Raw genomic sequence first — 14,875 nt, forward strand, 5'->3', positions numbered from 1 at the left:
TTCACTTGATGAGCCTAAATTAGAAGCTATGATATTTATTGAAGATGATATATAAGTTTAAAGACAAACTACTTAAGAAACTAGTTATATCAATCCTTCTGTTGAATAGTTAAAACTTCATGTCCTAGACAATTTATGTTTATGTTTTTGTTATTGTACTAAACATTTAATGCTTACTTTTATTTTGATATTATAAGCTACAAGGTTCAAATGATTTTACTTTTATTTTTTTTGTAATATCAAATATTATGCAGGAGCTCTTACTTGTGTTCAAACACAAGGTGGTTTGATCAAGTATTTTCCTATTTCGGTTGGGTTACATCAAGGATCAGCCTTAAGCCCATATCTTTTTGCTTTAGTCATGGATGTTCTCACTAGACATTTGCAAGAGGATGTACCTTAGTGTATGCTTTTTAATGATGATATTCTTCTTGTTTATAAGACTAGAGAGGGAGTTGAAAGTAAACTTGAATTATGGAGGTCAACATTAGAGACTAAAGGTTTTCGCTTGAGTAGATCTAAAACGGAATATATGGAGTGTAATTTTAGTAGTAATAGACCCAGTGAGGGGATTGTGACTTTGGACGATCAAGTCATTAATAAGAGTACACGTTTTAGATATCTTGGATCTATTGGTCAAAGTGATGGTGAAATAGATGGGGATATTATTAGCATAATTCAAGTTGGATGGTTGAAGTGGAGGAATGCATCGGGCTTGTTGTGTGATAGAAAAGTACCCCTCAAGCTTAAGGGAAAATTCTATAAGATGATAGTGAGGCTTGCAATGCTTTATGGTGCTGAATGTTGGCCATTAAAAGAGAAGCATAATACTAAGTTAAGTGTGGCAAAGATGAGGATGCTCAGGTAGATAAGTGGCTTTACCCTTAAAGATAGGATACGAAATGAGCATATATGTGAAAAGGTTTGAGTAGCTCCAGTGGAAGATAAGATTAGAGAGAGTCGCCTTAGATGGTTTGGTCACATAAAATGGCGGACTTTCGATGACCCGGTTAGGATAGTAGAGGTATTAGATTTGACTTATTTTAAGAAAGGTAGAGGCAGACCTAAAAAGACTTGGTTAGAAAATATTATGAATGACCTTTCTTTATTAGATTTAAACAAGAATTTAACCTTTAATATAACACAATGGAGAAAAAGGATTCATGTAGCTAACCCCACGTAGTGGGATAAAGGCTTGATGTTATTGTTGTTGTTGTGTCGAGTGCTTTCAAATAATGTATGAAAATCTTATGAGCATACATTATGAGGCATTTCAAAATTTGAGCTCATAATCTCTAAACTCCAAACTTTGTCTAAACCCAAGTTCAAAACTTTGAGAAAGTGTTTGAATCAAAATAGCCTTTTTTTGCTTTGAATGATTTGATAAAGAAAGCTACAACGCGTTAAGGATTAGAACAACATGTATCTTAAATCTAGCTTCTACTGGAACATTAAGTGACGTAGGCTTCGTTAGGCAGTTTTCTTACTGTTGTCAACAACAACTTTTTAGTGTAAAAAATTTTCAAAGTTGTGAATAAACAGCGGCCAAAAGCAACCTCAATCATAGCCTTAGAGGTAATTTGAGCTTTTTATGAAAAAAAAAATATATTTATCAAAATTTAAAATAGAACTTTTTGGAAGACTTATGAAGAAAACCTTGAATCACTACTCCTTGAGATAGATCAAAGGGAAGGGTGCGCTCAAACTGAACATAATAGCGCGCAATCTATGGAAACTAGATTTACTAATAAGAAAGATAATGGTTGCTTAATTAGGAACTTTTTGAGTACTGGTCCTAGCTTCTGCCATACATGACAAGTGGAAAACTACGATAACCATAATTAAGTACTAGATGGAGCTAACACACCAATTAATCAAACAGCTATTATCAATGCTAAACTCATTCGCTGCCTTCATAAACTTGCATTTGTTCCACGAAGAGATCTTTGTCTAAGTAGCCCAACGCCCTTTACTGAAAGGCTGTGTCTTGATCAATGGATTTCTATCGAAGAAGTTGAAAGGACGAAGCTCAAAACCACAGCTCAACATCGACATTAATGGAAAATCTTCTTGGCTGGGAATGTGATGGATGCCCATTGTATACCACAATACAATATCTGTATTTTCGATTGATCGATTCCTGCATTAAAAGAGTTGATAATTAATATGTATTATCTCCATGCAAATACTTCCAAAATGAAATTACCTCATGCTCCAGGCGGCCAAGTTATCATCGCCGTGACTCTGATCCGCATAGAGTCCGGAAACCCACTTATCTCTCTTGTTGTACGGCGTCACCCACAGTTGTTTCTTGGTGTAAGCTGCTCTTATGAGTGGGTAGTCATCGTCAGTCAAAAGAGAGGTAGCTGCTGCGCTGCTGCTGATGAGACGGTAGCCAACCGTGTTGCCGAGCTTGGTCTTCACACCTGGGTTCACAAAAAGCAACTCCGCCGGCGCCGCCGTATGGAAATCAACCCGTGCGTCGGCCTCGGTGGTCGCCGTCTCTTTGACGGTAGTCCAGTAGCTCTTTCTGGGTGTTTTTCCATCATTCACCCTCACTGTTTTGATGTTGGCCTTCACGAAGGAGTTGGTCGTTCCGGCGATATCGAGGTCGAGATGGTAGCTAATGTAGTGGTCGTGATAGACGCCGATAGTATTGGGTGCCACCAGCTCTCCATGCTGCTCTCCTCTTATCTCTTTCGCATGACTGTAATCTGTGCCCCGTACCTCCATCATTCCTGTGAGCCCAACCTGAACAGATTTGCACGTTTAATATATCTACAAGTTTTTTTATTAAAGATTTATTAAGAGTATTTAAATTTAATTTTTATCAACATGCTAATATAAAAAATAATATTGAGTTTGGGTTAATTTTTGCAAGAAAGATTTTTTTTTTTTGAAATTTAGGTCAATTAAGACAAACTAACACACATAAGTCTCGAACATACAATTTTTCGATAGATAGCTAAAACTCGCAACTAACAGAAAAAAAATTTTAAGAAGAAGCATAGCCAAAGTTTAAATTATGTGAAGGAGTAAAATTTTATAAAAAAATTTAAAAAAGAAGCAAATTAGCCAAATTGTTTAACATGCATTTCTTCATTGAAAAAGTCAAATACTTTGGCTAATTCTAAAAAAGCCAAACTATTTGGCTAATTCTTAATAACCAAATAGTTTGGTTAATTTTATAGAAGACTCAAATATAAAATCTTTTGATTGATTGTCAAAGTTATCAACCAATAGACGAGCTGTGTTATGACATTTACTTAAAAAAAGATAGAATTTTTACCCAAACTTTGATGGAGCCGCTGGTCTTGAATTCCCAATCCAAGACATAGTCGTAATTCCCCAGCGTGGTCACCGTCCTTACCACCAAGCTCACCTCCTCTCGAGCTTCTGTGATCTGCAAGTCAATGCGTATTTCAAAAGCAGCTTAATAGAAAGTCGCATGAAAAATAATTATCTGGATGCATAAAAAATAACTAATTACCACTTTTCCCGGAATCAGAATTTCTGTGTGGCGCCAGGATGGATCTCCTGCATAGCGTTCGAAGATACAGATGACATTGGGAATGTGCACCGGTGAGCCATCCCCATTAGCGTAATAGCCGTCCATGTACTCGGCGTTGGGCGGGCAATCAATCATGGGCTCAAGCGAAGATGACAGTGGCCCGAACCCATAATCACCGTAATCGAAGAATGCCTTGAAGTACCACTCCTCCGACGGGTCCATATAAGGTACACAAATCTCTGAGACGTAGCTTTTGTAGAGAACACTACGATATTCATTATTCTCGTCATTCAACACTGAAGCATGGGATATCACCAGGCCCGCCCGAGCATCAAAGCCCACGTGCAATGCCCAGTTTGCCCATCTGTTCCACAAATTCAGGATTAGTACAGAGATTTTCTTCAAGAGGGTGTTTTTATATGAATTTTGTTGTCTTCTACTGTATGAGTGAATATTTTAACACAAAACAAAAATTCAGAAAGGGAAGTCCCGCGGAGCAGCCACTCACCACGGAATTTTATTTGGTCCGGACCGAATGCAAGAAATATCTAGTTGTAGGCAAAAACGTGTCTATATGTCTATACTGAGGTGTACCGAGTTTTTTGACGGTATAGACGCGTTTTTGCCTACAACCGGATGTTCCTCTGCATCCGGTCGGAGAACATAATAATTGTTCCACTCACCACACCGTTGAAGCTAAACAATGTATGTCCTCTCTCTTTTTTTTTTAACAACTTATGTCCTCTCGACAATACAAAATGTTATATTTTAGGCTTTCATTTGGAAATTTTTATTTGGACGATTTTTTTTTATTTTTAAAGCAGTTATTTTAATATAAAATTTTTAAATTTTTTTACTAAAAATCTGTATTAAAAAAAATAAAAAAGACATCACAAATGAAGTCTCAATCAAATATCTTCTCTTATCAATTATCATATTAATTTAGAATTCCTTTAGGACGATTGCAGTATTTTGCAAAGTAGTTTGTGAATGGTTTATGAGGGGAAAATAACGAAGTTATTCTAGTTGAAAAAAAAAATCACCAAAAAAAAATTTAAAAATAATAATAAAAAACAGCAAAAAAATAATAATAATAGCCAAATAGAATTATAATTACTATCTCAAAATAAAAATATATACAAACATTTTAATTAAAAAAAAAAAACATAAACTATTTCAAATAAAGACTAAATTTAAAAGTAATGGTCTCCAGATCAATATTTTGCAGCGAACCCTCGCGCTAACCAAATAAAAGCTTATACATGGATCTGTATAAGAACGTACCTGACAACGTTGCCGCTAACCGTGAACCCCTTCCCCTCCGGCTGCGCCACCACCACCCGGTTTCCTCTGGGCCCATAAGGCGGCATCTGCCTCGAAGCCCTGTAATCCGTTCCCGTCGCTTCCGGCACCGGAACAACAATGCGGTCTAGGTACTCGAGAATCAACATGGCTTCCAAATCCGCCAATATCGTTATCCCCTCCAGCGGCCTCATATAAATATTAGCAGTTTCCCCAACCACAAAGCACTGCAGCTTTATCAGTCTCCCCTTATCCCTCTCGCCGTTCCACCCAACGGTGTATGTGCTGCAGACGACGTCCTTTAAGTCGACCCCTCTCTTCTTCACCGACTCGACAAAGGGAGTGTAGTTGAAGGTTAAGAGAGTCACAGCGTTCTGCTCCTCCATATTCAGCGTTGGGTAGCCATTTCCCGAGCGGACGCGGTGTGATGCGATGCAGTTGTTGGTGATGTCGACGTAGAGCTCATGGGTTTGGCCGCCGGCGCGGAGGATTACGAATGCCTGGCGAGGAAGGATGGGATGGGCGGTGGGGTTGGAATGCCATGAGAGGAAGGTTTGCTTGTCGGGCTCTTCGAGGCCGACGTAGTGGAAGCTGAAGCTGGTTGAATTGATGGAGGAGGATTTGATGATGGTGCGGATGGCGGAGATCTCAGAGGGCGTGAGGGGGTCGAGCGGGTGGGGTTGGCCGAAGGATAAGCTGAGCGAGCATAGGATGAGAAGAAGAAGTTGAAGAAACTGAGAGGAAAATGGGCTCATGGGAAGAGACTAGAACTTTGGCCTTCAGGTTGCAAGGTAGAGGGAGGGAGGCGGTGCGGCCTCTTTTAAAAGCACAATACGATGTCATTAAAAGCGTACTGACGGTGATCAGAACGGGCTAAAGTTAATATTAATATACACAACTCTCCTTAGCCTGTTGGTTGAGAGCTTAGGCTTCCAACTAAGAGGTTCAAGATTCGAGTCTATGTGTATGCGTTGTGTGTGTGATTGTCTTAAATGGCCTAAATGTCCCAAAAAAAAAAGTTAATATTAATATAGGATAATACATGAGGCTTCTAATTAAGGCAAATTATTGCATCCGGTCATCTGACAGAGATCTCTGTCTATCTACAGTAAAAACGTTCTGCTACAGTGATCGATGCAATAATTTGCCCTAATTTATAGGTCTAGAATTTGAATTTATGTGTATAATTCGTTCTAAATGATCTAAATGTTATAGGTCTAGAATTTGAAGTTATGTGTATAATTCGTTCTAAATGATCTAAATGTCAAAAAAAAAAAAAAAAAAAATTTGTGACCATGCCCTGGTCAAGTAATCAATGCACTGTAATTTTTTTTTTTAATATGTAGACACTTATGACGGACGCGATAATATAATATAATAACAGAAATCAGAAACATTGTACAACGGGCCTCAAAATTTTTTTATTATTGAAAACGTGTAAAGGGCTGTGAATGCAAAATAAAATAAATTGCGGTGTAATAAAATACATAATTTTTACTTCATCAACAATCGAGCACGACTCTCCAGACATATCTGAATCAAAAAATTTCAAAATTAAATTTTGGGCCGTATCCATAGTGGCTTTTGCACTTATGATTAAATTAAACATCTAGATGAGAAGTATCCAAGGACATAAAAAACAATCCAATTGACCCCAATTCAAAGACATGAAGCATTGTTGGAAACTTCAAAGTTTTGATTGGATGGCCAAATGATTTTTAAATATTACCTACTTATAGTCGAATTGAGTAGTTGGACGAGAAAAAATCTAATGAGTCTAAGATCAATTAATTATGATTTCATATTTAGGTTCCTAAATATTGAAGAAACGATTTGTGATTGGAAAAATCAACGTGGGTCATTCGATAGGGTTCTGCGGGGCTTATCTATATTTGTGATATATGTCACTTTAAAGAATTTATAAATAGACTCAACTTCTTTCATGAAGTGGACCATCTAGCTAGAGTGGACCATCTAGCTAGAGATTGGAGAAATCTCAGAGCTTCACAAGAGAGCCTTAAGAGTGTATGTAAAAAACAGTTACCAAATAAAAATTAAATATGAGATCTAAAAAACAAAATAATAAAAAAGCTATCCAAAAAATAATCTTAAGTGACACTTAGGGCATCTCCAACCGAAAATCCCATTTTCACTCCAAAATATAGTGAAACTAAAAAATGTCACGATTCATCTCCAATCGAACTTCATTTTGCACAGTAACCATCTTTCTCCTCTTTCGCGCATTTCTTCCACAAATCCGATAAAGATAGAAAAATTGCGTAGGTGAACAATGGAACGCCAATATTGACGTCGCAATGTTCGCCCGCAACCAAATAGCGAAAGTTTTGTTGTTCTGTTAGAGCTCTTGAGCGGTGTCATTCATGTGTTTGGAGTTCGGTTGGAAAAGGCCTTAGGGGTCAATTTTTTAAATGACCCAAAACCCAACCCGAAAAAATTTTGATTTGGATCGACCCGTTTTTAAAACGAGTCGGGTTCAACAAACCAACTAGTTTCAAAAATATGGTTGGGTTCTAGTTGACCCGAAAATCAACCGAAAATGGTCTGCTCGCATCTGCTACTGACCCTACCCGCGTCGAGTGCCCAGCTGCCCACGTTGCCCTACGCGTCGAGTTACTTCACGTGTGTTGCCCGACAGGTCGTCGTTCCGTCGCTTCTTCTCGTGAGTCATGTCGCCTCTGCACCGCCGACTTAAAATCGGAACTGGAAATAGTGACCGGCAACAGGAGCTCAGCTCCCGCTTTTTAATCCAAATCTCGTAAATCAAAGTCACGTCATGTCAACCCGGCAACCATCGCAGTTCGGGTCTGGGTTGACATAGCCGACCAGTTTGCAAAAACAGTTCCGATTTTGGTTGACATGTTTAGAGCTGAGTCAACTCGGTTTTACCTGAACCCGACCCATCAACCTGAATCGACACCCCTAATGACTATTTTTTTGCTTCGTTTGCAGTAAAGTTGGATGGTTTTAATTGTTAAGAATTGAACTATTAATGTATTTTTTTTGTCTTAATCCAAATTATTAACTTAATCCCAAAATTTTAGAGTAAAGCACATTATTATCTAACCTAGTTTTAGGTTCACAATTGGAGTGGTGTATGCTAGTAGTAAATAAAAAGTTTAATGGTAAAATTGTTGAGTTAAATAAGAATAGTGATAAAGTGATCGTGATTAACTTAATTATTAGTGAGGACACTATACATTTGGTTAATGCTTATATTGCTTACATTAGATTAAAAGGGATACATTGTCGAGGCAAGGATGTAACCCTCCATTATTTGTAATTCTCCATCAAGCGGGGTTGAGTGTGTTTGATTTTTCTTAGTCTCCATTATTTTTTGTGTAAGTTCTCCAATTCTTCTTAAATTGTTCAATACATCACTATATATCATATCAATGATAAAAATCTCAAGTTGACTATCTAATATAAAGAGATCTATATCTGAAAAAATCTAACAGAAAAAATTTGGCCAAACATACCCATCTTTGTTTGTCAAAACCTGAATATGAGTCGCATTTATTCAAGCATGTCACACATAAGCAACTTAATATTAATTTACCTCATCAAATTTATAGTTAAGATTTTAAAGTTGCATATCCTTAACTGAAAAAAATGAATTAATCTTGTACTCATGTTCGTTTGTACTTGCTTGAGAATGATGTCTCGATCTTACTCGCATTACAAAATTATTAGTCATATTTGGAAGAAATACAGACTTCTGCTAACAAAGTACTATTCCTCCATCATCTCTTATATTTTATAGTCCTTGCTTTGAAGCTTTTATCAATGCCATACCATTTATGATATCTTCATTTTTTTTATAAAATCTGAGATAGTTTATTTATTACTCTCAGTATAAATTTCATCATATTCAAAATAAAGACACTCAAAACGCTACACTACATCAAGTAAGACATAAGCTTCATCTATTTGCTCACTTTTTGATCCATCTAATGTTATTATACCAAGAACATCAACAATAGACCATGCAAAAGAATTCTATTTATAAGATAACTATAGTACAAGCCCCAACGTGTATCTCCAGCTAAAAGCCTATTTTGCATATTCAAATATTTACCTTTGAAAACTTCATCATTTTGTAGTTGCTCTACCATCTTATCATATTATATCGCTCGTAGTTGATCTCTTCTTTTATAGGAACTCCCAACAATACTTATCAAGTTAGAGATGGTATTAAAAACCAAAGTAACATCAACTGATTTATAGTCATAGCGATCAATGCCAATTGGAGCTGAAATGCAAAAAACTGCATATAATAAGGACAATGTATAAAATTACTTAAAACTTCAAAATTGTAGGGAAGGATTTGATAATGGTTCGAATTGTTGACATTTTAGAGGGCATGAAGGGGTCAAGCAGCAGCTCGAACCTTACATTGATTCCTATCCAACAGGAGACCACAATGGTGGATAAGGGTGGAACCAACTATAATTTTTGGTGGGGGGACAAACTTATAAGTAACTATTGGCAGATATATCGGGTGTCCAAGGGAGCATTGCCCTCTGGCAGGATTCGAACTGCTTGGTCAAGTCGCGGGGTCACGGGGTAGTGCCTAAAAACTCTTGTAATAAAGACTAAAAGATAGATTGAGGGGACAAATTACCAAAGAATCTTATAATTAAAAAAAAAAAATCGGGGGGAAAATTGCCCTCCCAAGCTCAAGGGGGTTCCGCCCCTGATGGTGGACCCGGACCAATGTTTGGCAGGTCACGAGCAGGTCATTTTCAGGTTTTCTAATTAACTCAAATTCAACCCGATTTTTAAAATGGACCGAATTGTTGAACTTGAATCAGATCTGTATGATAAGGTCAAATTTTTAGATCCTGACAAATATTGGCACCTCTAACGTTGAAGAAGCAATATAATCATGTACGTCCAAATGAGTGAAACGGCCTTTTTAAAAGCACAATACAGTGTAATTAACAACTTATCTGACTAGCTCAGCATAGGTTAATATTTTCGAGGTGTGCTAACAATAAAATTAGTATTATAATTGATCGGGAAGTCAATGCCACTTACTCTTGGGGAAATCTGTGTCACTCACCATTAATTGGTAGTAAATACATCTGAACTCGCCATTAATGGGGGAAATCAATGCCTGTCCTGATCCAAATAATCACTTGTTCAGTATTTCTTTTTTTTCAAAATTTTTATCATAATATATAAGCATAAACCATGGACACCATAATTGATATGTCGCCAAAAATTATTTTGATCAGGCACGAATCTTGAGGCATAATCAAGATGGAAGCTTCAGAAATTAAATCGGAGTCCGTCTGAATTCTGATTTCAGCAAACTTACAGGCGAACTGAACGTCTCGGAAAGACGAGCCCAACGACACCAAATTTGACTCAATCCGAGCCCAAATGAGTCCAAATCAAAGACTCAAAGCACAATCTGAAGGTTCAAATCACAATTTGGATTATCAAACAGTTTTCAAATGTGTCAAGCTTATAGTCAAATCGAGCGGCTCGACGAGACGAATCCAACGAGCCCAAGATCATTTAATTCTGAAATCATTAAGACATCCAATTGACCAATGAACGGTCCATGATCAAGGGATCGATATCAACCGTCCATTCAAACCACTCCATCTTGACCTTGATCCTCCACATATTTACAAGTCATGCCACTCACAAAATACTATAAATAGACCCTCATTCTTCACATGAGAGGGAGGAGGTGAAGAGAAGTAAGGGAGGAATTTAGGAGCTCTCTTGCCACCGACCACCGCCGGAGTTCTTGCCGACCACCGCCGGGGTTCCTGCCGACCACCGTCGGTTTTCCCGCCAACCACCGCCGGAGTTCATGTCGACCACCACCGGGGTTCCTGCCGACCACCACCGGGATTCCTGCCGGCCACCTCCGGAGTTCTTCTCGACCGCCGTCGGACTTCCACCCGTTCTCCAACCACCGACGGACTTCTGCCAGTTCTTCGACTGCCGTCGGACTTCCACCAGTTCACCGATCGCGGCAGGACTTCAGCCCAATCGTTGCCCACCGACGGACTTCTACCAGTCCGTCTACCGACGCCGGACTTCCACCAATTTGCCAACCACCGACGGACTTCTGCCAGTCCGTCAATCGCCACCGGACTTCCACCCGTCCTCCGACCGCCGCCAGACTTCTACCAGTTTGCCGAACACAGCAGGACTTCCGCTAGTCCGCCACCTACAGTCCTCCAAACCACTGTCATCCAACTACGGTCCTTCCAATCTCCATCATTTGCAGACTATGGTCCTTCGGACCTCCGTCGTATGTCGACTACATTCCTCGCCGACTATGGTCCTCCCGACCTTCGTCGCCTTCTAACTATGGTCCCCTCGATCTTCGTCGCTCGCCGACTACGGTCCTCCTAACCTTTGTCGCCCGCCGACTACGATCCTTTTGACCTCCATTGTCTGCTGACAACGGTCCTTCCAACCTCCGTCACCCGATGACTACGATCCTCCCGACCGCCGTCGCAATACAACGGTCCTTTTGACCTATGCGCTCACAGACTACAATCCTTCCGACCTCCGTCACCCGCCGAATATGGTTCTTCCGATCTACATCGCTCGTCGACTATGGTTTTGCCATCCCAAACAAACATATCAACATTGATTCTACAACTTCTACCACGCAATGCATTTTATATGATGTATATTTGTTACTTTGAGCCAAGGCCTTCTTCCTAAGGATGGGCCTCATTTGTAATCAATTGCAAGCATTAGTGGATTCATTCAAACTGGGCCAGGCCCCGTGGTTTTTCCCCCTTTTTAGGGGTTTCCACGTAAAAACTCTGGTGTCTCTTATGAACTTTACACCCTCATCTCTTTCATCTGCTTGTGTTCTGGATCTTCGTACAAAGCTAAGACATTAATCTTCATATTTCTCTACCGCCGCGAATTTTCCAGGACGCAACAATAATATATTATAATTTTCAATAAAAAAGATATATTACGGACATCACATTTTTAATTATTAAAAAATAATGCAGCTCATTTGATCGGGTAATTGGAAGTTCTAACTATCAACTAAAAGATCTTAAATTTGAAATTTATATATTTAATATGTGCATAAATTTATCTTAATTAACTCAAAAGTTTCAAGAAAAATTATTAAAAAAGATTTAGATTTGCAAATGCAAAATAAAATAAAATAAAATAAATTTAAACTATTTGAATTTAAAGACATGGTTGTATGCATTTAATATACATGTCAGAGAGTTCTGTAAATATGTTGATTTCAAATACATGTTCTATGTCAAATCAATCAAATTTAATTATGCTATGATCTTTAGGGTTGGATCTAGTTATTAAAATCTAATTAATTAAGTTAATTAAATCTACTTTTTTAATTTAGACTTTAAGATTGATTTGTTATTAATAAAATCTAATTAATCATGTTAATTAAGTCCAATTTTCAAGACTTCAATTGGGTTAAAAAAACTTAAAACTTCAATAAATAAATTTCTATTTTGATAAATTAAGTTTACATCTTAGGCTAGGGCTGCAAGCGAACCGAACGTTCGACAAGCTACTCATTGCTCGGTTCGATTAAAGTTTGTTTGTGATCGTTTAATTAACTAAACAAACAAACTTGAATAATATTTTAAATACTTGATTCTTAAATAAACAAACTTGAACACTAATGGTTTAAAGCTCGATAAGCACTAAACGAACAAACATGAACTGAACATGAACCGAACAAGAACACTCATTAATTTAAATGAACCAAACATGAACACAAATAATAAAGCTCGAACAAACATGAACCAAACTTGAACAAACTAATATTAAATGAACACAAACATGAACACTCACATACTCGACTCGGCTCGATTCGTTTGCAGCCCTATCTTAGGCTTCTTGGACAACTTTCTTCTTGCTTCCTAAAGCAACTTTCAAGCACAAATATTTTTAATTGAAGAAATTTTTGTATTAAAAAGCTATTTTAAAAAACAATAAGAAAGTTGTCTCAAATAAAACATTTATCTTATTCAACTAGCTTTGATATGATAAACTAATATCTTAAAGAAAATTTATCACTATATAAAGCTCCCTATTAAAATGTTGGTGACCAATTAGCCATAATGATTTATCTATTATCTATCTTTATGATTTGACCACCTTGAAACATGAGTCACTCTCTTATGTTGATATAAAATTATGATTATAATTTATCATTTGTATGAATATTTAAGAAGCTAATTTTATGTTGTATATGATTTAGCAACATTAACATAAATTAACAAGTCATAGCCAAATTTTATGAGACATGCAATGCTTTCTGGCGTAGAGTGTTGGCCTTTAAAAGAGAAGCATAAAATTAAGTTAAGTGTTGCAGAGATGAGGCTTCTTAGGTGGATGAGTGGCTTCACTCTTAGAGACATAATGCATAACAAGTATTTAAATCGGTCCAATTTGAATTAGGGGATTCAATTAAATATTGCTTTGGGAGGGACTCAATTAAATAATGATTTGGGAGGGAATAACTCAATTAAATATTACTTTGGGAGGGAACAACTCAATTAAATATTGCTTTGGAAGGGACTCAATTAAATATTGCTTTGGGAGGAAACAACACAATTAAATATTACTTTGGGAGGAAAAATTTGAATTAGGGATTGTTTAGGGATTTTGATATCTTCTTTACTTTAAATAGTTTCTCTTATAAGGGTTAGGATTTCATCTTGAATTTGGCTGAAATTTGAGATATATTACATTTAGGTTTTCTTTTGGGCTCTAGCAGCGTCTAGAGATTTGGGAGAGATCGATCCTCCTCTCGAATAGAGGATCAATTGTATCTTGCTATTTTTCGTTTCCTTTTTATCATATAATACAAATTATCTATTGTTTTCCTGTTTTTTGTGTGGATTTTGGTGGAGAATTCTTATTGTTTTCCGAAAATTGATAGGAAATACTTGAGATCTACAAGTGTTTCATATCAAATTGATATCAGAGCGCTTTCTTGGGCTGAAAAATAAGATATCTTGGTTGTTTTGAAATTGGAGCCTAGATCCAATTAATGACAACAAAGAAGATGGAGGCATTGTATGCCAAAATGGAGTAATTTAAAACCGGCTAGGAGAAGCTCTCTACATGGGGAGAAAAATTTTCATATATAGAAAACCATATGGAAAATCAATTTAGAAGGGTGGAGGAGATGTTAAGAAGGCTCTTGGAGATGTAAACAAATAATTTACTGGTGGTTCTGATGGCTAACCTTAATCAAGATTTGACTGGGACTCCCTTGGCCGAATCGAAGGGAAAGGAGATCAGACTAGAGAAGTCTGACGAGGGGAGTTTCTTTCATCAAGAGCCACCTCCTGTGGCTCCGATAAGGGGTGGATTAGGATTTATGGATAAGAAAACAACACAGATGAAATCTTTTGGTGGAGGCAATAGGGCGGCTGACCACTATGAGAGGTATTTTGGGCAAGGGGAGCCACTCATCGAAGAAGGAGGGGGTCAAGAGCCACCTTCTAGGGCTTCGATAAGGAGCGAAATAGGGTTAGCGGATGGAAGGACAACAAGAAGGGCATTTCATGGTGAAGGTGGTAGGTTGGTCAACCACTATGGGAGGTCTTTTGTGTGAGATCTCGTTCCCTTACTGTTCCTCTCTGAATTGGATTTTCCTCCCAGGATCGGCCGGGACGATGTTGAGATCGTCCAGGCCGATCAGTGCATTGAAAATGGCTGATTTCTGGAATGATTTCTGGACTAGATAGTCCAGGACGATTTTGGATCGTCCTGGGACGATCAGTGTATGGCAAAATCCCGAGAGCAAGGGGTTTTCGCAAATTAATTATCATCCTGTATCGTCCTGCAAAATCGTCAAGTACGATTGGAAATTGGTCACATCGTCCTGGACGATGTCGCGATCGGCCAGGACGATATCGCGATCGGCCAGGACGATCAGACTAAGGTTATAAGGAAATCAGCTCGTTTTGAGGAGAGAGAAATTCATTTTTATAAAATATCTGATTTTGAAGAGAGAGAAAGAGAAAGGAAAAGAGAAGAAAGCTTGGATTTCGGAGG

At 37.8% G+C, this 14,875-nt stretch overlaps 1 protein-coding gene across 1 annotated transcript; it reads right to left on the minus strand.

Moving 5' to 3' along the window:
• Window positions 1-1,950: 1,950 nt before the first annotated feature.
• Window positions 1,951-5,568, minus strand: LOC110092316 (primary amine oxidase). Its single transcript, XM_020816820.2, has 5 exons — window positions 4,796-5,568; window positions 3,491-3,875; window positions 3,290-3,403; window positions 2,207-2,751; window positions 1,951-2,140 (listed from the first exon to the last, which is right to left on the minus strand). Exons 1-5 carry the CDS (start codon window positions 5,566-5,568, stop codon window positions 1,951-1,953), a joined length of 2,007 nt encoding a protein of 668 aa, XP_020672479.1.
• Window positions 5,569-14,875: the final 9,307 nt, after the last annotated feature.

Source organism: Dendrobium catenatum, unplaced genomic scaffold (genome assembly GCF_001605985.2).
Source record: "Dendrobium catenatum unplaced genomic scaffold, ASM160598v2 fragScaff_scaffold_716, whole genome shotgun sequence".
Lineage (NCBI taxonomy): Eukaryota > Viridiplantae > Streptophyta > Magnoliopsida > Asparagales > Orchidaceae > Dendrobium > Dendrobium catenatum.

Coding starts and splice junctions, on each gene's coding strand:
- LOC110092316 (XM_020816820.2), bottom strand. CDS start 5,568: ATGAGCCCATTTTCCTCTCAGTTTCTTCAACTTCTTCTTCTCATCCTA. Junction 3,876..4,795: donor GTTAGCGGCAACGTTGTCAG/GTACGTTCTTAT, acceptor TTTGTGGAACAG/ATGGGCAAACTGGGCATTGC. Junction 2,141..2,206: donor TTGGCCGCCTGGAGCATGAG/GTAATTTCATTT, acceptor CTTTTAATGCAG/GAATCGATCAATCGAAAATA.